This window comes from Rousettus aegyptiacus, unplaced genomic scaffold (assembly GCF_014176215.1).
Source record: "Rousettus aegyptiacus isolate mRouAeg1 unplaced genomic scaffold, mRouAeg1.p scaffold_m13_p_5, whole genome shotgun sequence".
Lineage (NCBI taxonomy): Eukaryota > Metazoa > Chordata > Mammalia > Chiroptera > Pteropodidae > Rousettus > Rousettus aegyptiacus.
Genome location: NW_023416308.1, coordinates 20,251,015 through 20,278,792, shown reverse-complemented (window position 1 = coordinate 20,278,792; position 27,778 = coordinate 20,251,015). Strand labels below are relative to the sequence as shown.

Genomic DNA, 27,778 nt, shown 5'->3' with positions numbered 1-27,778 from the left:
GGGGTCCTGGGAGAGGGGGGCCCATGGATGCGAAGCAGGAATGCCATGCAGCGTGGGGTTGAATCCTCATTCTGCCACCTCCTGGCTGTGGGATATCTCTGATAGTGACATGAGTGGGCAAGAGTGTAGGGCAATAGTTCTTGTATAGGTGAACTGTGCTCCCCAGATGACATCTGGCAATGGTGGGAGGCATTTTTGGTTATTACAAGGAGGGGAAGGAGTTGCTGCTGGCATCTAGTGAGCAGAGGCCACGGATGCTGCTCAGCATCCTACAGAGCACAGGACAGTCCCCACCACAGAATGATCTGACCCCACACAGTGGTAGTGCTGAGGCTGAGGACCGGGTTAAGGAAATGTGGCACATGAAGGTACTGGGCACATAGTAGGTCCTTGGGATCCTAAAGCTTCTGATGGGAAGGTGTCATGCCTGTAGGCTGTCTCCACCTCTGTCTTCTGCCTTATACCCAGAGCAGGTGGTGACTGCATTTCCAAGTTAGGCAGTCAAAACCGACTCTGCTTTCCATGATCACCCCCAGGAAGTCACCCCTTGATTTGAACTATCCACAGAAGGCAGGACCTTTGGTGAATACCAGTAAGAAAGTTAAGACTGTGCTGAGTGCTTTGCTTTCATGATCTCTCAATAGCCTGAGTAGAGAAAAGGATCTCCATTTACAGATGAGGAGGCTGTGGCTCTGAGACCTTCAGTAAGTCACCCAAGGTCACAGGGGGCCACCTATTTCCTAAGTCCAGCTTTCACCCATAGGGTCCTACCAGCATCTCAGGGATGCGAAGTAACAGGGTTGGTTATATGCTGACTTGAGGATTTTCACCAAAAATAAACAACAAAAGAAACCCTGTTGCTTAACAATTCACTTCTTTGTCCCTCATTTTATTCATTCAAAAATCATTAAATACCCACCATGGGCAAAGTTATACTTTGTTAGACACTTAAAAAATACGTGGATCTTTTTTTTTGTCATGATTGCCTTTATTGCTATTGAGGCTAAGAGCTGGGTCCTGGAGCAAGCCGACCCTTCCTTTTCCTTTGCTATGTGACCTGGATAAGTGACTTCACCTCTCTGAACTCAGTTTCCAAACCAGCTATAAAATAGGGATCATAATGCCTCCCCTAAAGTGGAGTAAACATAGTGCTCAGGAAGCTGGCATACAGTAGGTCTTCAATAAATGACAGCTGTTATTTGTATATGCCTTTTCCATGAAGAAAATTAATCTTTAGTGGGTCTGTCACAGCATCCCACGGAAATGGTTGGATTTACATCCAATTTGGATGGTACGTGTAAGGTGATCTGACTTGAAATTTAGGCCACGCAGCACACAGAAAAATCGAGGGATTCTGGGATTCCTCACTTAAGAACTGGAGCCTTTCCGAGGATGTCACGCATCCCAATAGGAAGACAGTGACACCAAGAAGCCAAAGAAAAGGAATGGGGAAGGTCACTGGAGAACTTTACACCCCCATGCCCCACAAAGCTGATGAGGTCTGCCTGCCCCCAGGAAGTCATCAGAGGCCATGGCTGAGGACACAGAGGCACTGGGGCCTCCCTGGGCCCGCTATTGGAGTGAAATGATTCGAACAGAATCGGGTGGACAGGCCGCTGCCTCAGCAGGCCGGGATGTGCTGGGCTGTCAGAAAGCAGCCATAAATACGATGCTCCTTGCAAAGGCAGACTGTCTGCAGACGGTGCTGGGCCCTCCGTTCTTCACAAGGTGACAGCAACAGGTTCATTTGGGGATAAGCAGGGCAGGGAGGTGAGAGATGCCCTAGCAGGCCCAGACCTTCAGTGGTCTTCGTGGGGGTGTACGCAGCTGGCCCTGCATGAGCTGAGGGTTGGAGCTGAGAGGGAGGACCCAGATAGCCACCAAACCCAGCTGGTGTCAGAGGGTAGTGAGACCAAGGTCGAGCCCCTGGGCATGTGCTTCAGGCAGGGAGTCTGCAAAGACAGCACAGTTGAGGAAGGGGGGTGGGTACATTTGGGGTCTTCCAAGTCTCTCGAGAGTCTTTCCTGGGCCAGACCAGGCCCGAGTTCCTCCTGAGGCTGGGCACAGGCAGGACGAACAGCCAGCAGGCTATGCATCGCTGGGCCTGTGTCCTGAGTATGTGAGTCATGCAGCTGTATGTGCCAGGAGTGGGCATGCAGAAGCTGTGGGTGCGTGCAGCCAGGTGCAGGGTGTAGACATGGGTGCCTTATGACCACTATGGAAGTCTGAGATGGCTGTGCATGTGTGTATGTGTGTGTGTGTGTGTGAGAGAGAGAGAGAGAGAGAGAGAGAGAGACAGATAGACAGAGAGAGAGCGAGAGAGAGAGAGACAGAGACAGAGACAGAGACAGAGACAGAGAGAAGGCTGTCTTTGGGCAGCGGATGGGATGCGGCTGTGTACATTGACCATGGGAGCTTTTGTGAGTTTGTGTGTATGTGCACGTGTTTGTGCTGGTAAATTGGAGAACGGTCCTATGTCTATGTGTGTGTGACAATCAGGAGAACCCTTCCACGTGACTGCTGCAAGGCCTGTGTTGTGTGTCATGGTCCCGTACAGATGAAGGGGAGCTGTCTGTGTCTGCATCTCTTTAAGTAGCTGGTATACAGTAAGCGCTCCATAATTGCATATGGAATGAATCACCAAATGATATATGGAAACTGGGCTGAAGCATGTGTCCCAGGACCTGGTCGGCATCATGCTTTCTCTAGATGTTTATCTGTCTGTCCATCTCCCACCAGTCTGTGGTCTCCTGTTCATTCTGGTAACCTAGCACAGGGCCAGGCACCAAATAGATGCTCATGGACCATTTGGTGAACAGAGTAATGAGTGAACAACAGACTGCAGCCTGGGGTGTGAGATGGGAGAGATCCCTGTAGAGGATCTCCCACCCCAGCCTGCCCACTGACCAGTTTCAGGAGGTGGTATCTGCACTGAGCTCCGAGAACCCTGTTTTGGGGGAGCAGTTGAGTGTGGGGGGAGGGCAAGGGCTTTGGAGCCAGGCTCAATCCAGGCCTCAAGGAAGTGGCCTCACTTTGCTAGGCCTCTGGGTTCCCCTCTGCAAAATGGGGAGTCTGATTTTACTGACTCTCCCAGTCCCCCTGTGGCCCACAGTAGGTGTTCAGTGGATGTTTGTTGAATGACTGAAAGATGATGCAGGCCATGAGTAATGACCATGTTCATAGGCAGCAAGGTTCTGTAGCTCATCCTCAAATGGACCTGGTGATCCGTCTTTTCTTTGGTTGAAGCCAGAGGTGTTCCTGGGGAGATGGCCGAGCAGCACGGAGCGCTGGAGCAGGCTGCAGCTGGCAAGAGCCATGGAGGCCTTGGGGGCAACTACAAGGTACTGGGCCAGGAGGGGGCCTGGGGGCTCTGGGCCCAGGGCTGCTCTTGGGCTTCAGGGTCAGCTTCTCTCCAGAAAGGAGCCAATCGTGGTCAGGAGGACACCTTACCCCCTGCCATAAACTCACTTCATGACTTTGCTGCATCCTCCCTCTCCTGTGTCCTTGTCTGCAAGATGGAACTGGTCACACACACACTGCTCATCTCAACAGGGCATGGAGGCCCAAGGCTTTCCTGCTGTTCTCAGTCCAGTTCTCAGCCCTCTCTGGGCCTCAAAAGCCCCATCTTTGAAATGGGAATGATGCCTATACTCTTTAGCTCCCAGAGCTGGTATGAGAACTAAATGCAGGTGCCATTGCCATGGCCAGCTAACAGGGAGTTGGAGTTTGTTGCTCTGCCCTCTCTAAGCTATCCCTGGGGGCTTTAATTCCATACTGCCCAAGGGTGGGGTGACTAAGGCAATAAATAGGGGCAGGGGCATTTCTGAGGATGTGCTGGTGGCTTTAAACAGAGTGACAGAGACAGGGAAGGGATGAACAGCAGATACCTGCCTGCCTCTGGGCCTGATCCATGGTGACGTCAGGCCAGCCTTGCCATGCATCCTCCTAGGGAGCACGCAGCATTGTCTAGTGACCTCTAGGGCCATTGGCAAGTCTCCAGAGGCAGCTGCCTACCTGGGAAGTGGGCCACTGCTGGGCTTTCCTGCCTCCTTTTGACACCTGTGGGCCTTGCCCTGTCTAAGCCACTGTTTTGGAGAGGAAAGGGCTGGCTGACTTAAGAAATCCCAGTGCCTCCACTGAATCTCTGTGCAGCCAAGGACAAGTGACTTACCCTTTCTGAACCTTCTATAAAATAACCAGAGCAGATGTTCCCCAGAGATCTACAAAGACGGTTTGTGCTTCTAGGCAGGTGAGATAGGCCTCACCTTCCTTTGCCTTTGCAGCCCCTTTCTCTCGGGGCCTAGGTAGGTGAAGTTCAATCCAGAGGTTGCAAACTGGCGTTTTGTCTGTCCTACGCAGGCTTTTTTAAATGAGGATATTTAATATTAAGGGAAATATAGATTTCTGGCCTCGACTGAAAAGTTTAGAGTGGATCCCTCATTCCCTCCTGGCCATAAGCAACTGTATTCCCCCACAGTCCTTTCTCGGGTCATCATTCTATTAGGCTCCAGCCTGGCTCTTGCCAGGTTAGCAGAGCGGTAACCCCTGATTTAATTGAGGTTCTTGGAGGCGTTCTCCTCCATGGCCACCAGGGGGCAGTGCAAGCACGCAGCGGTGCTGGCTCGGGGCTGAAGTGGATGGACCGTACCTCCCTTCGTTGCCCCAACGAGGACCGCACCACAGGGGCTGGGGCTGGAAGCCCCCCCTGGGGGACGCTCAGGACACTGCCCTTCCAGGTGATCGTGTACGAAATGGAGAACTTCCAGGGCAAGCGGTGCGAGCTCTCGGCCGAGTGTCCCAACCTGACAGACAGCCTGCTGGAGAAGGTGGGCTCCATCCAAGTGGAGTCGGGGCCGTGAGTACCTGGACCCCGAGCCCCTCCTCACACGCCTGAATTTTCTGGGAGTTGGGAAGTCTAGGTTCGAGCTCTGGATCTGCTGTGGGGTTTCAGGCAATTCCCTTCCACTCTCTGGCTTCAGTTTTCCCATCTGTAAAGCGAGGGAATTGACCTGTGTTTGTCTTAGAAACCTTATAACTCTCGATCTCTGGTAAACAGCAGAGTGCAGTGAAAATAGAACAGAGGAAGACAGCCTAGCACTTAGCTCAGAGCCTGACAAGTGGGATTTAATCATTATAATTTCAATAATAATTTTAACATCTTAAATTTAACTTGCACTATTATTACTGAATTCTCACAACTGCCCTAGGAGAGCCCATTCTTATCCCCATTTGACAGATAAGGAAACTGAGGCCAAAGTGGTTAAGTGTCCAGTCCATGCCCACAAGCAAGCAGGTTCCAGCTGAGCTCTGAATTCTCGCCTTGGGATGGAACGTCCAGGCTCTGGCACTAACATGGGTGATCCCGGGCAAGGTGCTCACTCTCTGGGACTCTGTTTCCTCATCTGTCAAGTGGGGATAACAATGGGACATACTTCAGAGGGAGTTTTTGCAAAATGAATGGAAAGATGCACATAAATAATAACAGTATAACAAATAATAATAATAAGTCATTTATGGAATTCTTACTGTGTGCAAAGGATTTTTCCAAGCTCCGTACACAGAAGCTGCATGTGAAATAGATTCTCAGTACCATTTCCCAGCATGGTTGTCTGGTTCAGAATCTCAGCTCCCAGTATATCCCAGTAGCTCCTTCAATAACAGGACCCGAAATCAGTAGTAGGTTTGGCAGGAGGGTACATGGTCAAAGGTCAGTAGTTATAGGCCTTCCCCTCGCTAGACTTGGGTCCTCCCTCACCTGCAGCAGAGGTGAGCCAAGCCTCTTCCCTCATACAGGTGGTTGGCATTTGAGCGCAGAGCCTTCCGTGGGGAGCAGTTCGTCCTGGAGAAGGGGGATTACCCTCGCTGGGACGCCTGGTCCAACAGCCACCACAGTGACAGCCTCCTGTCCCTCCGGCCTCTGCACATCGTAAGTGCAGCTCCCGCCTGCTTCAGGGAACTTCTAGAAGCAGGACATGCTGGGAGCTGGTCAGGCCAGCTCAGTTTACAAGCTCGGCTGAGGTCTTGGGCAGTGTGGTCCTGGCCTGGGACCAGAAAAACTTGGTCATGAAATGGTCACTGGGCTGGGGATCGGGACTTCAGGATTCACATGTTGAATTAGCCAGCATGTCACTGACATTTCCCTCGGTAATCCTATTAAAATTCCGAGCCATATGGTCCCTTCTCAGATGAGTACTGTAGTCAGAGAAACACAATCTGGAAAACAGCTTCAGAAAATAACTGTAAAGCAGCTCAGGTCCTTTCCCTGCATTTTTAAAACACCTGAAAGGGACTGGGTCCACATGACACATTAAAATGTCCCTCTTCTCTCCCACCCACTTCGCTCCCACTCAGTGGCTGCTCCAGCCCCTTCTGGTCACAACACTGATGCCCCTTCAAGGGCAGTGGGAGGGGGAAAGCTGGGAAGACCAAATCAGCCTGGGTTAGTAACGAGGGAATGCTCCTACATGAATAATTTTGATCTTCCACCCTCTCCATGCCTCAGTTCCCCTATCTGCTAACTGATGGGGTTGAATGAGACGGGAAAGGCCTCCTCTTGGTTTCATGGTTCTCTGGCTCTAAGGTCCCTAAGGAGGCCAGCTCCTGCGGAATCCCCCAAGGCCCCAGGCCTCCTGTAGCCAGTTAGGGGGCGGGGCACCTTCGCAAATCCCCTCCCTCAGGCAGGGGCTTGGGGGGGGGGGTGTTATCTTGCTGGGTCTTGATACTTTCTCCACCCGGAGCCTGCCTGACCCGATTCTGGGCATGGGAGTGGCTGGCTCACGCCGCGACCTCGCCCCCAGGACGGTCCGGATCACAAGCTGCACCTGTTTGAGAGCCCGGCTTTCGGCGGCCGCAAGATGGAGATAGTGGACGACGACGTGCCCAGCCTCTGGGCTCACGGCTTCCAGGACCGTGTGGCGAGCATCCGGGCCGTCAATGGGACGTAAGGGACTCAATCCCCACTCTCACCCCTGGCGCGTCCTCTGGTCAGTCACTCTTCTGGCTCCAGACAGAATCTGTCCACTGTTTCCCGGATAGCTGGTGGTTCTTGCTCCCGCTGTCTGGAGACCCTTCATTCCAGTCGGCTGCTCATGCTCCGTCCTGGCCCAGAGTCGGGTTTGAGTCCCCACGAGTCGAATGTCCAATTGCTAGCCATGACTTATAGAAAGTTTTAATTAGTTATATTTTAATCAAGTGAAATCTGTTCCTCCCAGCCGTTCCCATGGAAGTCTTCGTTCCTTTTTTGAACATCCCCAGGCCCTTGAACTGATTTTCTGATTATTTTTTTTTTCCTTTTCACCATCCTTGTCCTTACCAGGGGGCCCAGGATGTATGTGGTTCTCTAGGTGTGGCCTGAACAGTACATGGGAGAGGGAGTTTATCACCTCGCTCCTTCCAGGCTTAACATCTCTATTAATGCAGTCTCAGGATCATCTTCCCTTTGTCAGTGACTGCATCTCAGTCGAGGGTGCATCTAAGCACGGTCAGATGCTGGTTTTAAAAGCATCCTTCTGGCCGGAGGCAGGAGACTGGAGGCAGACCTTCCTCACCCCAGCCTTGGTATCCCGGCAGGTGGGTTGGCTATGAGTTTCCTGGCTACCGCGGACGCCAGTACGTGTTCGAGCGAGGCGAGTACCGCCACTGGAACGAGTGGGACGCCAACCAGCCGCAGCTGCAGTCGGTGCGCCGCATCCGCGACCAGAAGTGGCATAAGCGGGGCTGCTTCCTTAGCAGCTGAAGGGTACCCGAGCCCCAGGGGCCCGGGCCTGCCCTGGGGGGCAGCGAGGGCAAGAAGAAGAGGCTCCAGGGCTTGGGCGAGGCCCTGCCTGTCCACCCTTCCCCGGAATCTGCTCAATAAAGCCTGGGGCCGGTCCCCCACCTGCCATGTTCCTCCGCAGTCACTTCCTGAGTGGACCAGGCCGGGGGGTGGAGCCTGTGGGAGGAGCGGGCTGAAGGCGGCTGTGGGGCTTGAGGGTTCTGGGACCCTGAAGGGAAAGGCGTGTGAGCTTCAGTTTTTCCCGGCAGAACCACATGTGCATTCTGCCCACGCTTTGTGTCTGTCTGCTTGTCTGTGTCTTCATCTGGCCTTCGGTCCATCACCCATCTATCCTTCTTCCCTTCCATCCATCCATTCTTCATTCCATTCACATCCATCCATCCATCTATCCATCCATCCATCCATTCATCTATCTATCCTTTCTCCCATCCATTTATTTCCCCTTCCATCTCTCTGTCAGTCTGTTTTTATTAATTTATTCAGCAAATGCCAAGCCCTGTTCAAGGCCTGAAAACAGAGCAGTGTACAAAACAAAGTCTTACCCTCATGAAGCTCACCTTCTATGGGGGAGACAAAATAAATAAGCAAGTATATTTTGAACATAATGTTGGGAGGTGGTAGGTACAAAGGACAAGAAAGCAGGGTATGAGGCTGGAAGATGATGCGGAGGTGTAGTCGGAGAATGGTGATCTGAGGAGGTGACATTTGAGCTGATATCTGAATGAACCATGAGAATGTTCCAGGCAGAGGAATGACAGGTGCAAAGGTTTTAGGCAGGAGTGTGACTGGGTGGTGGAGACACAGCAAGGGGGCTGTTAGGCCTGGAAAGGATTAAGTGCCAGAGTGGGGAGGGGGTCCGAGAGGCCGTGGGGTTAAGGCATTTAGAGGTCCGCAGACTCTGGGAAACTCTGACTTCTGTGAGGGAGGTGGGAGCCATGGAGAGTTTGAGGGGGGTGAGACATGCTCTGCCTTGGGGTTTAATAGGGTGGCTCTGGCTGTGGCACAGCAGACAGACGGGGGACCCCGGGGGTGCAGGGAGACCAGTTGGGAAGCTACTGCAGAGACGTGGGTGAGCCATGAGGGTGTCGTTCCCCGACCCCATCTCTTCTATGCATCGGTAACTCCGTCGCCCTGCCCTGAGGCCTCTGCAGCCTTGACCGGGGGACTGAGCCCCATCACACCGTCCACTGCTGTCAAAACTCTGATCCTCAGTGGCTTCATCCAGCCCAAAGGGGGATGCCATGCCAATGCCAGGCTTAAATGTGAGTCTTCTCTGGCCCTAGTGGAACCAGCGCCACCCCTCCCACCTCCACGAGCCAAACCTGCCTCCTTTCCCTGACTTTGCTCCCCTGTCGTGCCCAGCCCAGTGTCTGTCCCAGCCCTTGAAGCCTCCCCACACGTAAGCAGTGGGTGTGTGGGAGGCCAGTGGGGGCCTAAGGAAGCCATGGAAAAGAATATAGCAATTTTCGCTTCCTTCAGCCTGCATATTTAAAAAAATATATGCATAGTCAAGAAAACACCTTGAATTATCTTTGCTTTGGTGTGTATGAGAGAACCGGAGTGAGGCTTCAAGCTTGGGGAGGAGGGGAGGTTGGGGTAAGGGGCACCCAGCAATAGGGTAGATGAAAGGCAGGGGTTGACCTCCCACGCATGCAACCCCCTGTCCCTCACCGCTTCCTCCCATCAGGACCCGGCCCCTCTTCTCTCTCACAGAGAGAGGCCTTGCCATGCTTTATAAATTAGTGCTTCCTGAAGGCCAGACCCAGTGCTGGGGCTTTTCATACATCATCTTGTTGAATCCTGAGAATGACCTTGAAAGAAATATATGGTTACTTATCCTATTTAACAGATGAGGAAACTGAGGCTCAGAGAGGCAGTATCTCATTTGCAGGCTTTTACAGATAGAAAGCAGTAGAGCTTAGGTTTGAATCCTGTGTGTTTATGATAGAACAGAGGTCCCCAACCTTTTTGGCACCAGGGACCGGTGCTCCTATGAGAATCTAATGCCTAAAGATCTGAGGTGGAGCTGAGGCGGTGATGCTAGCTCTGGGGAGCAGCTGCAAATACACATGAAGATTTGCTTGCTCACCTGCCGCTCACCTCCTGCTGTGCGGCCTGGTTCCTAACAGGCCACAGACTGATACCGGTCCGTGGCCTGAGGGCTGGGGACTCCTGCTCTAGAACATCTGCTCCTGAGCCCCACACACTCTGATGCATTCATTAGGGGCATCATCTCTAGTCTATGGATAGGTGATAATGATCCTCATTTGCAGAGGGAAACTGAGGCCCAGGGTACCGAAGTACGGGCAGACCTCGTTTTAGTGTGCTTCTCTTCACTGCGCTTCACAGATGTTGCGTTTTTTACGAATTGAAGGCACAACTCTCCACAAGCAAAAAGATTGGGACTTGCTTCATTGCTATACTTGCTCATCGTACTGATCTAGAACTGAATCCACAATATCTCTGAGGCATGCCTGGCAATTGCCCCAAGGGCCACAGATTTTAAATGATGGGACCAGAACTCCAATTCATGTCTGTCTCCAAAGCTCATTTCTCCCCACCCATCGGCTATTGCTGCTATGTTTGGCTAGATGGAAGCCTGCTTTGCTGCTGCTGGCTGTGGGCGTGGCTACTGTTTATTGAGCACTTACTGTGTTCTAGGCTTTGGGCTGGGAGCTGCCCGTGCCTGGTCTCTGTTGACACCAACAAGGCCCAGGACTGGTTCCCAGGTAAGGGGTCAGGGGAAGGCTTGTAAAAAGGCCAACTCAGTTGTGGGTCAGTGTGCCCCCTCACTCCCTCAGGCAAGGCTCAGTCCCAGGGTCTGGAGCAGCTCAGCCAGACCCCCAGGTCCAGGGCAGACCCAGGAGGTCACTGATATCCAAAGCCCCAAACCCGTAATAACCGTCTGTGTCAGGGAGTGTTTACTCTGTGTGGGTGCTCCCACGCATTACCCCATTTAATCCTCCTAACAGCCTCAGAAGCTCAGAGATGAGAAGCCAACTACTGAGGCCACACAGCCAGGAAGCAGCAGAGCTGGGGTTAGATCCCAGGCCTGTCTAACGCCCAAAGGCTGTTCTTAGCTCCAGCCAAGGCTTAAATTCTGTCTAATGCAGGGGCAGAATCTGAGAGGGACAGTGAAGCAGCGTATCCTTCAATGACACCAGGGTGAGGTTCGGGGCCAGAAACTCACTTCACCTGCCCAATGTTTAAAAAAACAGTATGGCCAAGGGATCAGAGGCAGCCTGCGTGGGAGCCTTGATCCACACCACCTGGGCTCCTTTCCAGTCTTTGCCGCTTACTGTATGCCTTTGGGCAAGTCGATTTACCTCTCTGCGCCTCAGTTTTCTCATCAGTAACATAGAGATAATAACACTCTCTATCCCATTGGTTGCTGTATTAACATGAGTCAGATTCGCAGAAAGGGTTGAGAACAATGGCTAAATAAAGTGTGTGCTATCTAAGACTTCATCTTTCTGTTCCTCATTTTCAAAAGTGATGGCCCTGGGGATGAGCTCCCCATCTGTATGGAGCAGAGAGACTTCCCAGTTACTCAACAGTGGGGGACACCAGTGGAAACAGGGAAACTAGGCTCCGTGGCCCAGTGTGGAGAATCCAAGCTGTGACCAGCCTTCATGGGGAGAGCAGATCCCAGGGTGTGAGCAGGGCTCACGGAGACAGGACTGGGGCCCGAGGACTCTTGGGGGCTGGGTGGCGGGCTTATGGGCATTCTCCTAGGGGTCCACCGCTGGTGAACGTCAGTGAGTGCATCTCCCACTCCTGGGTCTCTCGGGGGCCTCTCGTCACTGCCTGCTGCTGGCTGCCTCCTCTCCCCAACCTTACCCTGTTTTTCATCTGCCCCTGGATGGCTGTAGACTGCTATCTGTGCTTCCCTATTTCCCTCAGAACTTGCAATGTTGGTGTGTGACGGCCGCTTCCAGCTGCCAGCATTTGCATGCCCGCGTGCCTGGGGACGGTTGGTATTCCGGAGAGTTAACACCTACTAGGAGTAGCTGCCATCCAATGACTCAGGAATCCCAGTATAAGTGCCCCAGCCCCGCTCCCCTTAGGCTGGGACTTTACCAAGCCTTCCTCCCCATTTTGAAAATCACGGCACCCATGGCAATGTCACCTGTGGTGCTTGCAGCACCCACAAATCACCTCTGGGCCCATCTGCACGTGTGGCTGTGTCATGTTCAAGACGGTTCTTCATAGGTGTGTGAAAATGTCAAACGCACATTCTGTTCATTGTTAACTTCCTACTCAAACCTGTCCATTGTAAGTAGCACCGCTACCTAACTTGTCTTTCACATCATCTAGTAGACCTGTGTCCAAACCTTTTTATACTGAAAGACATGTAATTATACACATTTTATTCTTCGATATTATAATTAGGACATTTCTATATTAATGTATTTGGAAAGCATGTATGTAGGTGGTTAGAGTATCAATTTTATTTCAGGAAAGTAAAGGGTCTGTCAGAAGATAATTGTTATGAAATGGGAGTGCTGGGGCTGAAAGAGTTGAGAATTTCTCAATTTGATCTCTGAGGCTCCTTCTAGCTCTGGCTCCTTTGTATGTGAGGATCAAACTGTGTTTGGGGACACCCAGGCCTATCTTCTTCATAGCAGTGAGAAGAGAAGGTAAGGCAAAAAGAAGGGTCCAGGCTCGCTCCCGCGCTCGCTCACTCTCTCTCGGTATGTGTGTGTGTGTGTGTGTGTGTATCAGTCAGGCTATGCTGGATAATAAACATCCTTCCCCCCTCTCCGAGTCTTGGTGCTTTATGAACATGAAGGCTTATTTCTCACTCATGCCACATATCTAATGCTGGTCAGAAGGGGACTCTGCTCCACACAGTCACTCATGGACCCAAGCTGGTGGAGAAAGGCTCTGCCACCTTGCAATGCACCATCTCAAGGCAATGGAAAAGAAAGCACTGGGAAGTCCAGCACCTGCAATAAAATTATTTGACCTGGAAATTATACCTGTCACATCTGTTCAGAAATCACTGGCTGGAAGTAATGACATGACCCTACTTAATATCAAGAAGACCCAAGACGGTGTGTAACTTGCTCACTGATACGCCATGTTTTGGTTGCCTTCTCTCCCTGTCCTCCTCCCTACTAATACTTCCTGGGATCACTTCCCAAATAAACCACCTGCACTTGAATGCGTACCTTAGAGTCTGCTTCTGGTAAAGCCCGAACTAAGACACCTTCACTCATCTCTTCATCTGTTATCCATTCATTAATCCAGACAGTCAACAAATCTTTTCTTAGCGCCTACTATGTGCTGTACCCTAGGCAGGCACTGAGGATACAAACATGACTGAACCTTGGCCCAGCTTTCAGAGATCTCATTGTTTAGACAAGCAAATGGCCCAGGACACACCACAAGCAAAGCACTTTGAGAGCTTAAGAACCTGTCAGCTGTAAGCCCAACCAGGACAAGGACCTTGTCTGTATCACTCCCCACTGAGTTCACTGCTGACATGTGGTACATGAGCAAGATAGGGAAGTGAATGAATGAATGAATGAATGAATGAATATAGAGAAACACCCAGGTTACTAATAATCTCTGGCCTCACACCTTTGAGAAAGGATGAAAAAAAAAACATTAAAGGCTTTGAAAATATTGCAGTTCACACAAATGCAATAATAATAAATAATGGAAGAGGTACAGTTACTGAATACTTTCTGTGGGTTGGGAAATCTACTGAGGACGTCTCATGATTGGCTCGTTTTATGAAGGGTATAATTATGCATGCTACGATATTTAAATCCTTCCAAGTATGAAGGAGAAGGAAACTTCAATTTGCAAGTGAGAAAACTGAGGTAAGAGGAAGGAAATAGCATAGGTGAAAGCTTTGCACTCTCGTGAACCCCGAGTTCAAATCCTGTCACCACCACTTCCTGACTCTGTGACCTCGGACAAGTTATTTGACCCCTTTAAGCCTCAGCTTCCTTATCTATAACAGGAGAAACTAATAATATCTATTTCAAAGATGGTTGTGAGCATTGAATTTAATGAGACAGCAGCTAGAGGGTCCTCCAGTGATCTTAGTAGGAGCTCAATTCACAAAGCCCAGCTCTACTACTCTCTGACTGTGCAACCTTGAACCAGCTGTTAATGTGCCTGATCCTCGACTTCCTCTTCTATAAAATGGAATGATTAATAAATGCAACATTTACCTCTTGGGTTTCTTGAGAGGATCAAAAGAGAAAAGTATGGACAGTGACTGACTTATGATGAGATCTCATACTATCTAAATGTTAGCAATTTTTTTATTTATTGAGACACAGTCAGGTCTTGAATCCATTCATATGTTCTGAAAATATTAGTTGATGCCTGTTATGGGTTGAATTTTGTCTCAAAAAGATATGTTGAAATCCCAACCCCCAGGACCTCAGAATGTGATCTTATTTGGAAATAAGGTCTTTACAGAGGCAATCAAGTTAAAATGAGGGCGTTTGGGTGGACCTGAATCCAATAAGGTGGGCGTCTTTATGAAAGGGGGTGATATGGGTGCATGCAGAGCGAAGACGATGTGAAGGCACACAGAGAGGAGACAGCCACGTGACAACCAATGTTTCTACGAGCCAACGATTGTGGGCAAACTCCTCCCCTAGCTATCAGGGAGAAAGGATGGCTCTGCTGACAGCATGATTTCGGATTTTAGCCTCTAGAACTGTGAGGCAGTACATTCCAAGAGGACGTTGATGTTATTTTTATCGTGGTAAAATATTCATTACAAAATTTACCACTCTAACCATTTACGTGTCTAGTCGAGCGGCATTAAGAACATTCGCATTGTTTTGCAACCATCACTACCACCCGTCTCCAGATTTCATCTTGCAAAACTGGACCTCTGCACCCATGAACTAGTAGCTCCCCGTTCCTTCTTCCTTCCAGCCCCTAGTACCCACTATGCTACTTTCTGTCTCTATAAAATGAACTACTCCAGGAGTCTCATATAAGTGAAATTATATGGTGTTTTTCCTTTTGTATATGACTTATTACACTTAGCATAATATAGTCAAGCTTCATCCATGTTGTAGCATGTGTCAGAACTTTCTTCCTTTTTAGGGCTGAATAATATTCCATTGTGTGGACATATACATTTTATTTATTCATTCATCCATTGATGGACACTTGGGGGCTTCCGCCCTTTGGCTATTGTGAATAGTGTGGCTATGAACATGGGTGTATAAGTATCTGCTGCTTTAATTCTTTCTGCTGTACACCCAGAAGTGGAATTGCTGGGTCACGTGGTAATTCTATGCTTAGTTTTTTTGAGGATCCACTATACTGTTTTCCATACAGGCTGCACCATTTTACATTCCAAATTTCTGCTGCTTTAGCCACTCAATCTTGGTCCTCTGTGACAGCAGCCCTGGGAAACTAATAAAAGCACCTACAGGCACTGGGCCCTGGAGATACATACAGTGGTAAATCAGGCGGAAAGGGCTCTTCCCTCATGATGCTCATCTTCTAATTGGAAAGACAAATTAAAAAGTAACATAATGTCAGGTGGTGAGAAGTGCTACAGAGAGAAGCAGCTTGGCCAGGGGGCTGGGGCATATGTGCATGTGTGTGTGTGCGCGCGCGCGCGTGTGTGTGTGTGTGTGTGTGTGTGTGCGCGTGTGTGCGTGTGTTCACATGTGTGTGTTGGGGGCAAGGAAGGTAGGGAAGAGTCAGTCTCCTCTCTCGAACTGGGCTTCCAAGCCCCAGAACTGTCCCCTCTCTCCTGCCTGATCTTGGATTTGGTCAAGACACTGGCTACAAGGAAGCTATGCACTCCAGAAGAACACAAGTAAAGGCCAAGCGCCCATGGGTCAGCAGTATGGATCTGAGAGGTTTCTCCTGACTTTGAGGGCCTGGAATCCTGAGAGCATCCCACTTAATAACAATGGGTGCTAGGATAGCCCAGAGGCCTTCAAGATGAAGTTCATTTTCCTTACCCTGTACCATCAGGTCCCTGCCCACCTTGGCCACCTAGCCCAGGCCCTTTCTTTGCTTGGAACTGTCTTCCCAAACTGGTTTCCCAGGCTAATTTCCCATCCCCAAGGATTCCATCTCTTCCTGGGAGCTGTTCTGGATGATGCAGGCTGGGGTAGGTCCCTTACCTGATTGCACCTACTAGAACAGGGCTTGGCCCCCAAGTAGATATCTGATAAACATTTGTCGGATGGATGGATGGATGGGTGGGTGGGTGGGTGGATGGGTGGGTGGGTAGAAGGTGAATGCCGGACCCTGCAAAACCACTCTCCTTTACTTGATTCTTTTTTCCAGAGCCACTGAGTTTTGCCTGTCTGCCTTCCCCCAGGGCTTGACTGACCACACCAGTGAACCCAGCCTGCCCCCGTTCCTGGCAGCCGGATGGCTGATGCATGCAAAGCGGGCATCTCCTTGCCCAGCCGCCTGACCATCCTGGCGCGGCCGAATCTGAAAGCTAATGACATTATTGTGTGGAGACACAATGTCTGTGGGCATTTGCTGACCCGGGCTTTGGTGCGGGCTTAATCCAGCATTCTCGTCCCGCTGTCCGCGGGGACGCGGCAGTCACCCATCTTGGCACCGGCACTCCTGGGGAAGGTATAAATGCCACCTCCCAGCAACCTGGCTTCATGGGCACTCCGGGGGCCGGTGTCACTGGTAAGAATGCCTCTCTTGCTTGCCTTGCCTTTCTCTCATCCCCGTCCCTGATGGAAAGTGTGGGAGACCTGGATTCGAATCCAGATGCCACCACTTTCTGACAAGGTGACCTTGGGCAAAGACTTCATTTCTCCAAGCCTCTGTTTTCTTTTCTGTTAAATGGGGAGAGGGGTCTTAAAACCTCCTTTGTTGTGGTGCCTGGGCACAACATAGGCAAATGGTCCAGCACAGTCCTTGGCATGGAGTTGGTACGTGGGCAAATAGTCTTTGTTAATATTAAACAGTCCATCAGCATCCTTGTTTTGCCAGCGACTGGGAAAAAGGGTTTTCAAGAAGAAGAAATCAAACCAGTGGAAATTCAGCATCGGTTCTAGGGCGGTGAGTCAGCTCTCTCCATATCCACAAACACTCCGGCACACACTATATGTCCTGTCTTGGGGAGCGCTAGGGACGAGGAAGCAGTCATGCTTCTCTGGGAGCTCCTAGCAACGGGTAGTTTCAAAGCCACGAGCACTTGGTGGAAATGACCCTAATCAAGCATCATTGCTGCCCTGTACTAAGCACTGAGTGTCTTCCGGGACCTCTGCCAAGTGCTAGAGTTTTCTGAATTATATGATTGAATCATCATAGCTCATTAACGGATAGATGCCGTTACTGTCCCCATCTTCCAGAACAAGTAATTGAGGCACGGAGAGGACACCCTCAATGCTGGTAAGCAGCAGAGCCAGCACCTGGGTTGGATCGATTGCGTTTAATCTTTGGTCTGAGAATGCAGATGACCAGGGAGGGACTGTACTGGCAGGACCTCTGATACTATGATGGACTCAAAGGGCTGGTTTCTTAAGAGAGAAGAGCAGTTTTAGCTCCTAGGCTGCTTATTTGAATTTCCTGTTTCCTGGGGACATCTTGGCCTGGCCTCCAGTGTGGAAGGGGCTTCTGGGACCTGAACATAATCTCTGGAGAAGCAGGTCAGGTTTCCCCTCTTCACTGAGAAAACACAGGCTGGGTTCCCTGTTCTTCCCACGGGAAGGGAGAAGAGATTGACAGTTTTCCAGACTCTTCTAATGTTCTCACCAGCTAAGAAATTCCTGCTGCTGCCTGTCATAGTGCCTGAACTTCCACCATCACACTCATGTCTTTGCTTTCTTTAGCATGAGCTCCATAATAGATGGCTTCTGGGGCGGGGGGGGCGAAGAAGACCAATGGCAGAGAGGAGCATTCTGGGTACCGGTGGGGAGTGGTCAAGGAGGAAGTTGGAGGTGAGGGACAGGACATACAGGGGACTTTATGAGATTGCAGACTGGGCCACAGCACAGCCAAGCACGGTCAGTGCATGGGTTTTATTTGCCCCATACTGCTCTATCCATTCTGTGTAGGACCTGAACGACGGAGACCCATCTGAGACCCCACTTAAGCTCTAATTTATTTTATTTTTTGGTAGACCTCATTTTTCTCTCTGGAGCTGGTCTGGACACAAAAAAGTGAAGCTAAGGATGGATACGTGGCCAGCTGCTTGCTGACCCCACAGCCTTAGGACCACCTGAAACCAGCGAGACAAAAGACAGGGGTTGGGGCTTCAGGGGCATGGCCCCCACTTGAGAAAGCTGAGGCCCAGAGAGAGGCTCAACGCTGCTTCCCATGTCTTCCAGGTCATTCCTGCACGGGACAGCCCACCATGGCCTCAGACCACCAGACCCAAGCGGGCAAGCCACAGCCCCTCAACCCCAAGGTGGGTACTATGGGGGGAGGTTGTGAGGAGCAAGCAAAGCTCATCCCTCAGACTCAGTTTCTCTTCTGTAAAGTGGGGATGGCATTTGCCTTCCTAGGCCTTCCCCACTCTACCCCTGCTCCTCTCTGGGCCTCACTCTCCCCCATTTGCATGCTGGGGGCTGATTCTGACGGTCCCTCCCCAGCTCACAACTGGCATGCCAGAGATCCCAGTTCAAGCTTCCCACTTTGGAGACTTAAGTTTCTTTGCCTTACCCACCACCCTACACCCTATGGCCCATAGGGGCCCCCCAATGGCAGACCTTCAGTGCCATCTAAAAGGGGGTTAGTGAATGAGAGATGGGATGTGAGTCCTGACTCCATGACTGCTGTGTGACCCGGACAGCCACGTGGCCTCTCTGAGCCTCAATTCCCTCGTTCACAAAGTGAAGAGCACTGAATTCATAGTACAGGGTAGTCGCGAAGAAGCCCGGCCTCTGGTGTGCCCACCTAATGCCAGCTAGCCCTAACCCTAACCCTAACCCTAGCCCTAACGCCAACCCCAAACCTAACCCTAACCCTAACCATGACCCTGACCCTAACCCTAACCTTAACCCTGACTCTGACCCTAACCCTAACCCTAACCATGACCCTGACCCTAACTCTAACCCTAACCCTAACCCTGACCCTAACCCTAACCCTAACCCTAACCCTAACCCTAATCCTGACCCTAACCCTAACCCTGACCCTGACCCTGACCCTGACCCTAACCCTAACCCTAACCCTAACCCTAACCCTAACCCTTCTTTGCTCTCTCACCTTCCTGCCCTCCTAAGGGCAGTGGGTCCTTACTCCATTGTTGGAAGTTTGTCACACCTATTCTGCCGAAACTTCTACCACCAACCGTCCACCAGCTTGCCTTCCTGTTTCCTTCTGTATCTGGGACCCAGGACGGGGAGTCCATCCTAGAACTGTCCTTTGTCTGCCCTGGGGCCTCCCCAGCCAGAAAAGCCTGAGCTCATTCATGCAGCCCCTCAGCCACCCACCCCATTCTGTCCCTTGAGGGATGTACTTTTTAGAGGAAAGACAGATAAGAAACAAACCAAGAAATATATGACTTCAAGGCGTGAGAAGTGTTGTGAAGAAATATACAGTACAGCGAGCGAGTGGTTCCTGGAAGTCAGGGTGGTTTTAGCTAAGGTGATCAGGGAGGACCTCTCCGAGGAGGTGGCATTGGAGCGAAGGCCCGGGTCAAGTCATGGAGCAGCCATGTGAAAATCTTGGAGCAGGGGCAGGGGAGCGCATTCTAGGCAGAGGGCACAGCAAGTGCAAAGGCCCAGGGGTCGAAACGAGCCGGGTGAGCCTGAGAGACAGAAAGAAGGTCAGTGTAATGTGGCTTAGAGCAGCCAAACAGGCATTAAATGGGGGCCACACATGTAACTGAACATTTCCTAGCAGCCACGTTCCAAAACTGGAAAGAAACAAATGAGATTAATTTTCATATCCTATTTTATTAACCCCAACATAGCCTAAGGTATAATCAATAAAAAAAAATTATTAGGGGGCTATTTTAAACTCTTTTTTTCATACTAAATCTTTAAAATCTGATGTGTATTTTATACTTAGAAGCACATCTTAATTTGGACCAATTGCACCTGTTCAATAAACTTATGTAGCTAACGGCTGCTGTATCGGACTGGGCAGTTTAAAGGATTAGATAACATGTAAAATTTTAGTATCCATTTGTTGATAAACAACAAGAAGAAGAATTATAATATTGAGCTCCCGGTCTCTCTGAGGCCTTTCAAATGCATGGAGTGGCTGATCTTCCTCGCCTTCCTCGCCCTTGCAAGCTGTTGTCTCCCAGGCCAGGGTAGTAATGAACTGGACCCTAACTTCTGTATTCTTGATTTTTCCTAGTAACTCTGCAAAACAGGTGTGATTCCCCATTTTACAGATGGGAGAGCAGAGGCTCAGAGCAGTCAAGGTGCTTCCCAGGGCTGCACAGCTGGATGCAGCAGAGGCGACATCAGCGTCCGTGTCTCCTGACCATCTGTTGTCGAGTCAGTGACCATAAGGGCTGAATTGAGTCTGTGGAATTTGTCTCTGAGCCCTGGCGGGCCTCCCTTCCCTGCCTTTATGTGGCTAATCCCCGGCCTGGGAGAGAGGGACATGTTTACGCAGCCAGTGCTGACCATGCGGATTGCACAGCTGTTCCTCCTGGGGGCCTGCTGCCCCGAACCCCCTCTTCATCCAGAGGCAGCTCCTGGGGAAGTATGGCTGAAATCCCTCTGCCCCCAAAGCTTCCTGGAATCGTGAAAGGTGGCAGCTGGTCTCCAAGTTAGCACTTGGCTATGAGGCCTTGAGCGGCCTCTTCACTTCTGTTTTTCTGATGGGGATCGTGCCGGCCCCCTTCTCTGGGATGATGAGAGGACCAGGTGAGGCAAGGGGAGTGAACTCCCTTTAAGAAGTATCCTGGGGGAAGGTCTGAGGGAGACCTGCAGAGCCTATAGGGGCTTAAGGAAAGGGGGCAGGTGAAATGAGGGGGTGAGAAGTACAGATGAGGTACCGGGCCAGCTCTAATGCCAGCGGGAGAAGCTCAAGCAACGTGGTCTGGCATCTTGCTACTCGTACTGTGGTCCACAGACCAGTGGTACCAGCCTCACCTGCGAGCTCGTTGGAAATGCGGAATCTGGGGCGGCATCCCAGACCTGCTGGCTTGGAAACTGCATTTAACCAAGATCCCAGGTGCTTCTTGTGCATGTTAGAGTTTTCAAAGTGCTGCTTTTATGGATTCAGTGTCAAACGAACTTGGGCTCCAGTTTCAGCTCAGCTACTTACCTACTGGGGGACCTTAATTAATGTCGTTATGCCTCTCACACAAAGCCAAAACTGTGTGCTAACATTGTGCTTCTCCGAATCCTTCCAACAACCCCATGAGGTAGATTCTGTCTTTATTTCCCATTTTACGGGTGGGGAAACTGAGGCTCAGAGAGGTGAAATACTGGCTGAGCATCTCGCAGCTGGTGGCCAGCAGAGCCAGGACTGTCTGACTGTATGTTTAGTTTGCGACTCCCCAGGGCAGAATCCTTCCACATGCATCCAGGCTCCCCGGGTGCCCTCCCCATCCCTCACTGCCCTGCTCTCCTTCCTCCCCACCGTGACAGGGTCTGACTCTCTCCTCCTGTTACAGATCATCATCTTTGAGCAGGAGAACTTCCAAGGCCACTCACATGAGCTGAACGGGCCCTGCCCCAACCTGAAGGAGACGGGTGTGGAGAAGGCAGGCTCCGTCCTGGTGCAAGCTGGACCGTATGTACCGGGGCACCCTCACCTGCTCAGGGGCTTCCAGGGTGAGGCACCTGGGCTGTGGAACTGGAAAGATCTGCCCTCACTGTGCTCCTACACTGTGCTGCTGGAGCAGAGGTGGGGGGAGGGCAGGATTTAGGGCCTGGCAGCCTATCAAGAGACTATGTGCCTTAGAGTCAGATAGAGCTGGGTTCGAATCCCAGCTCCTCCACTGCTGGACTGTGTACCTTTCCTCTCTGAACCTCAGTTTCCTCCTCTGTAGGAGACAGGGTAAAGGGACAGAGTTCATATGAAAAGCATGACGCTGAGGTCAGCCACTTCCTTGAGGCAGGAAGGTGGTTATAGTGACTCTCATGGGCCTTTTCAGAGCTGCCCATCTCTGGCTCTAGGAGTGTCCTCTCTCCTGGGAAGTTTAAAACTAGGTGTCCCAACTTTGCATCCACCCCTTCCTCCCCAAATCCTGACTATACTCGGTCTTAGCAGAGTCATCTATGCATCTGGGGCCCCTGACCCAAGAGAAAAGGGGTGGTGATGGGGAGGGTGTGACTCTGCATTGCTCCTGTCACGTAGCTGAGTACAGCCAGTGGAGGCTTCTCTCTGCTGTTCCCTGACCACTCTTTCTCCAGAAGAGACTCAGAAATCAGGGGTGGCTACCGGTCACCCCCATCCAATAAGTCAGTGAGTCTGGTGCGGCTGGGGGTCCTGGGCAACCTGCATCACATCTCAAGGTTCTCATGGAATTTTGCAGCATTCAGTGACCCTACTCGAATCCAAGTCTGCTGTGAGGAGAGCACAGTGGAGGGATGGCCCTGCCAAGGTGCTCCTGTGACAAGCTCGGGGCATCTGCTGGGCCTGGGGTGCACCTTCCAGGGCAACTGCCGTGCGGTCATTTAAGTGCTGCATCTGATTTCCAGTTGTCTTTTTATTTAGTCTTTGGATGGGAGAATTTTTCAAATGGATTTTACACTCCTCTGCTTTCTTTTCAAAAATATAACTTTTGATTTTTAAAAATCTATTATTGTTTATTATTTAAAATGAAGAAGCAATGGTTTAGGGAAGAAAATCATGACTTACAACTCAGAAGTAACCATTGTTAAGATTTTGATAGAAATCTAGATTTTTCTTTGTATATTTATATAAAATGATCTGATTTCGATTAAACATAGTTAATACATATTTAATCAAGATCAGATCATGCTATACATATTGTTTTGTAATTCATTCTGAAAATTCTACAAGATTTCCCAAATTCTCTGCATGTCATTAAGTAATATTTTGGGTCAGTGTTTCTTGGACAGGTTTTTTTGTTTTGTTTTGTTTGTTTGTTTTTTGTTGCTGTCGTTGTTTTTAGGTAAATCTGCATCAGAATCACAGAAGGCAGATTCTTGGAGCCCTTCCCAGTCCCATTAAATCAAACTCTTGGTTCTGGAGCCCAGAAATCTGCATTTCAAAAACTCACCTAGTGATATTTTGCCGAGTTTGAGAACCCACGTCCTACTCATTATTTGTCGTGGCCTTGGAACATTCCATCATGGGATGTGCCGTGATTTACTTAAATGGGCCCTGACCGTTAGATTTTGAAGTCGTTTCAATTATTTGGCATTTTAAACAACACCATGATGAACATCCTTAATCGCATACCAGTGAGCTCTTGACAACTGTTTTTTAAGGACACATAGTCTCAAGCAGAATTGCCGGATCAAGAGCACGTCCTCTTCTAAAAGCAGCAAGGAACACTAACGACTTAGATTACTGTTCCGAACAGCCATGATGGCACCAGGCTGCAATGTTCACCCTGGCAATGGATGACACCCCAAATGCTAAGCATTTTGAAATCTGTGCTTTCTTTTTTTCCTATTTTCCCCTTTCCTCTATTAGCCACGCCCACCCAGAAAGGCCATTCTTCCCTTTAAGGTACTATTTCTCTTCTGTGCGTCTAAGAGACTGTTAGAATATGTTTTTGTAGTATACGAGTCAAGAGACGGCCATCAAGAACAAAAGAGGAAGTAGATCTAAAGAGAAGGGTTGGTATGAATAAGGTACATGATCCTTTAGAGGCAGAGGTGTTCTGGAGCCAGTTCTTCCAGGGGCGAAGGCTGATTGGACACATCCCTTCCCAACTCCATGTTTAGCGATGTCACTCTGATATCTTGAAGTCAGCCATGGTGGGAGCATTTATACAATGGAAACTGGCAAATGCTGCAATCAGAGTTTTGTTTTTGTTTTTGAGAGCTGGTTGTTAATTCCAGCATACCACTGCCTTAGCACACGGGCTCTATATATCTGTGTGTATTGCCAGGCCATCTTTTGCATTTCCTTCTTATTTCCTGATTGTGTTCCAGATGGTTGAAGTCAGCATAGCACTGGGTTCTGGATAACTGAGGAGACCCCGCTCTTGGATTTGCCGTGCTGGGATATAGGTGGGGTTGTTACCACTTGATGAGCTGGGCGAGTACGAGCCTCTCTCTCTTTCTCTGTCTCTCTCTGTCTCCACTGCAGCTGGGTGGGCTATGAACAAGCCAACTGCAAGGGTGAGCAGTTTGTGTTTGAGAAGGGTGAGTACCCCCGCTGGGACTCATGGACCAGCAGTCGGAGGACAGACTCCCTCAGCTCCCTGAGGCCCATCAAAGTGGTGAGCCTCCTGCCCTTTGCTCTTCTTCCTCTCTTTGCCACCTTGAAGCTAAGAATCTAGGGATCAGGAAGAAACCTTTACCTGTGGTAGTGCTCCCCTTCTGATTGGCAGGGGACTTCCTGTCTGTGTGACCTTGTGAAAGTCGCTTCATCTCCCTGAGCCTCAGTTTTCTCCTCTGTAAAATGGGGATATGCACATCTACTATCCTGAGATTCCATCACGCTTAGCCTGAGAGCTGCCACCTTGCATAATCCCAGGGGGCTCCATCCACAAGACTCCAGGGGATACTGTTCACGATTTATTCTATGTGGATGGTTGCGTAACTGCTGCCACAGAGTAATTGCTCAGTAAGTGATAGCCATCATAAACATTAAAAGAAATTCTGGGACAGTTTTGTTTTTGTTTTTGAGAGCTGGTTGTTAATTCCAGCCTACCATTGCCTTAGTGCATGGGACTGGGTATACAGGAGAAGGCAGTTTAGCTGTTGTTTCTAATTCAAGTCAATGTGACCTTTCGGTCCTTCTCTGATCCTGATTCTCATCGGCATGTGAATTCTTGGGGCGGTCATAGAGCCCAGCAACACTCGGTCACACCCCTGAACCTTCTCAGCCTAGTCTAGTTCTTCCCAGAGCTTGGCAGAAGATTAGAGAACATTAGACTTAGCTTTCCACAGTCCTGGGTTCCTACATTGACTCTGGCACTCCCAGCTGTGTGACCTTGGGCAAGTCCCTTTACCTCTCCGAGCCTCAGTTTCTAAATAGGATGAATAGTTTAAAGAACTAAAGGAGTTAACTAAGAAAAATGTAGCAGGAATAGGAAGATGGGAAGAGACATGGAGATGAAAGAAAGCCAAAATATCTCAAATGTCTACTGGAGGCACCGTAAGCCCCCACCCATCCATGCGTGTGTGTGTGTGTGTGTGTGTGTGTGCATGCATGCATGTGCGTGTGTGTAGATCATTGCTACTATTTATTTTTAAAAGGAAGCTGAGACTGTAGGAGGGAAAATGACATTTCATAATCAAATATTCTAGAATCTGAAGTGTCCTTACATAAAAATAGTGCAATAGGATCTCACCAAATGGTTGCTGTTCGATGGCAGTTGTCACAGGCACTCATGCGGTGGGGGTATTGGCCAGAGGACTGTAGGTGGAGCTGCCGATCCCAAGTCCAGGGCATGAGGATGGGTGGAAAGGCTCACCCTGGGCCCCTTCTCCTACGCTCACTTTCCTCCACTCCCTGTCAACAGGACAGCCAAGAGCACAAGATCATCCTCTATGAGAACCCCAACTTCACGGGGAAGAAGATGGAAATCATAGATGACGACGTGCCCAGCTTCCACGCCCATGGCTACCAGGAGAAGGTGTCATCCGTGCGTGTGCAGAGTGGCACGTGAGTGAGACCCCGCCCTGCCTTGTCCTGCCCCAGGAGCCCAGCCCTCGGGGTTCTAAGTCCTGTGCTGCCCTCGACTCTGGTGATCCTATACACTCCTGACCTCAGTCTTCTCAGTAGAAAGTGGGCATGGAAATCGTGAACCCACATGTGGTGGCTTTCAACCCCTGAGGTTCCATCAAGACCTGCCTTTTGGGCAATACTTTATATTTGGAGGAGAGAAACTTTGGCCATAACTTCCACCCCAAAGAGCAGGATAGGAAATGTGGGTGAAGAGTGTACGGCGAGGCAGAGATGAGGGTCGCAGAAGCATGGGAATGAGTTGAGTGTTCTTAACAGAGCTGTGAGAGGCGGGAAGTCCAGCCCACACTGGCCTTTCACTGCATAAGTTCCTGAGTCTGGAAAAAAGAGACTTCATTTCCCACCAAATTAAACTTCTTGGGCACATAAACCTTGGTCATCAGCGTTGGGGAATTTCTCACCATCAAAAATTTGAATTTCATAGGAGTCTGCAGATGGGCTTTGGGCAGTGGCGTGCCGGAGCCGGCTTGCGCCAGCTCGCAAGAGCTGGCACCTAAATTTTCAGAATTTTTGTGAGCTGGTGGTGGAATTATTGGTAGCTTGAAATCAGCCATCATGGGGGTATTGACACCGTAGAGATTGGAAAATGCTGCAAATAAAGACTCTGTTCCCCCAAGGAGCTGGTTTGACAAAACAAACTGGCTTTCTGGGGGTTGTCGGATTCCTAAAATAGTGTGCAAAAGTTCTGTGGTTCATAGTCCCCTCACTTATTCCTTCATTCATGGATCCAATATGTCGAGTGCCACCACGTGCCAGGCACTATGCTAGGTGTTCAGTATGTCAAGATAGATTAAAGAGACCTGGCTTCCGCCTCGTGTAACTAAAGTCTAGTTGGGGGCAACTGTTAATAATTTAACAATCTACACAAATCTAGACTCCTTCCCTGAGGAAGGTACTCTTGACCTGAGATCTCAAGAAAGAGTAGGGATTGCAGGGGACAGCTGGGGAATGAAGGGCATCCCCGAGGGAGAAGAGCCCGGTAAGAGTCAGGGACTCTGCAGAGGCTGACAGAGCCAGAGAGGGCCAGGATGTGGGGGCCTGCGACCAACAAGCAGAGCTGTGGTGTCCACAGGGGCTGGCTGGCAGGTCTCTGTGGGCTGGGGCTGTGTACTATCTTCTGGAGGAGACTGTGACTTTCCTCAGATACTCAAAAGAGTGAGTGACCCTTAAAATGCTGATGACTTCAGATACTGAAGGGAATACAGAATGCTCCTGGGACCTTGCCCACTTTCCTTCAGCCTTGCAGCCGGGCTTAGGGCTGGGATAAGAAGCCTGTCTTATTCTAAGCTTAAGTGAGCTGAAGATCACCCCTACCTCTGCATTCAGTATCAGGCCTTCAGTTAAAAGTTGTTTCATAAAGTAGTAAGTTCCCCATCAAGAGAAGGAATAAAGGAGAGGCTTGATCCTAGATGGGTTGCGTTGTTCCTGATTAACGCTCAGGAATTGTGAAATGATTGGGAGGTTCCACCTTTCCTAATGGCTGAAGAATTCTCTCTCTCTCTCTCTCTCTCTCTCTCTCTCTCTCTCTCTCTCTCTCTCCTCTTTTTATCTGTTTCTCCTTCTCTCTTCCCCATGTCCCCTCTTCTCACCTCTGGCGCTGCAGGTGGGTTGGCTACCAGTACCCTGGCTACCGTGGGCTGCAGTACCTGCTGGAGAAGGGAGATTACAAGGACAGCAGTGACTTTGGGGCCCCTCATCCCCAGGTGCAGTCCGTGCGTCGCATCCGTGACATGCAGTGGCACCAACGGGGTGCCTTCCACCCCTCTAACTAGTGCCCTCCCCATCTCCTCCTTCCCAGGGACCTGGTCCACTGCCCAGGGTCCCCCAGACCTCTTGGCGAGTGAATAAAGTGTGAATTGCAATTGGTCTGCTGCAGTGTCTTTTATTGCCAGTGGGAGCAGAGGTGCTGCATGCGTGCGGGCATGTGTGCGTGCATGCGTGTGTGCATGTATGTGTGTTGTGTGTGTGTGTGTGTGTGAAAGAGAAACAGACAGAGAGAAAGATAAAGAGAGAGAGAGAGATAAAGAGAGAACTAGAAAGTGGTGTCTGGGCGAGGGGTAGGACAGACGGGTCCTCACTGAGTCTTACGGCTCTGCAGCTACTTAGCTGTGTGGCCTTGGGCATGTTGTCCTCTCTGAGCCTCTGTTTCTTCACCCGACTCAACAACTCCTATGCTGCCTGAGTAGCCTGCTTGGCTGACCTCCTGGGCTCCCTCTTATGTGGCTGCTGAGC

At 50.3% G+C, this 27,778-nt stretch overlaps 2 protein-coding genes across 3 annotated transcripts; both read left to right on the top strand.

Annotated features, from left to right (window-relative positions):
- Positions 1–66: 66 nt before the first annotated feature.
- On the top strand, positions 67–7,882 carry CRYBB3 (crystallin beta B3). Of its 2 annotated transcripts, XM_016124222.2 has the most exons (6): positions 67–1,741; positions 3,247–3,341; positions 4,737–4,855; positions 5,794–5,926; positions 6,798–6,940; positions 7,570–7,882. In XM_016124222.2, exons 2-6 carry the CDS (start codon positions 3,267–3,269, stop codon positions 7,733–7,735), a joined length of 636 nt encoding a protein of 211 aa, XP_015979708.1. In that variant the 5' UTR covers positions 67–1,741; positions 3,247–3,266; the 3' UTR covers positions 7,736–7,882. The 2 variants fall into 2 exon arrangements, with proteins under 2 accessions (XP_015979708.1, XP_036077587.1); XM_036221694.1 differs by lacking the exon at positions 67–1,741 and having other exon boundaries at positions 2,946–3,341; positions 7,570–7,872.
- Positions 7,883–16,416: 8,534 nt separating this feature from the next.
- On the top strand, positions 16,417–27,408 carry CRYBB2 (crystallin beta B2). Its single transcript, XM_016124211.2, has 6 exons — positions 16,417–16,426; positions 18,076–18,155; positions 21,327–21,445; positions 23,942–24,074; positions 25,323–25,465; positions 27,150–27,408. Exons 2-6 carry the CDS (start codon positions 18,102–18,104, stop codon positions 27,316–27,318), a joined length of 618 nt encoding a protein of 205 aa, XP_015979697.1. The 5' UTR covers positions 16,417–16,426; positions 18,076–18,101; the 3' UTR covers positions 27,319–27,408.
- Positions 27,409–27,778: the final 370 nt, after the last annotated feature.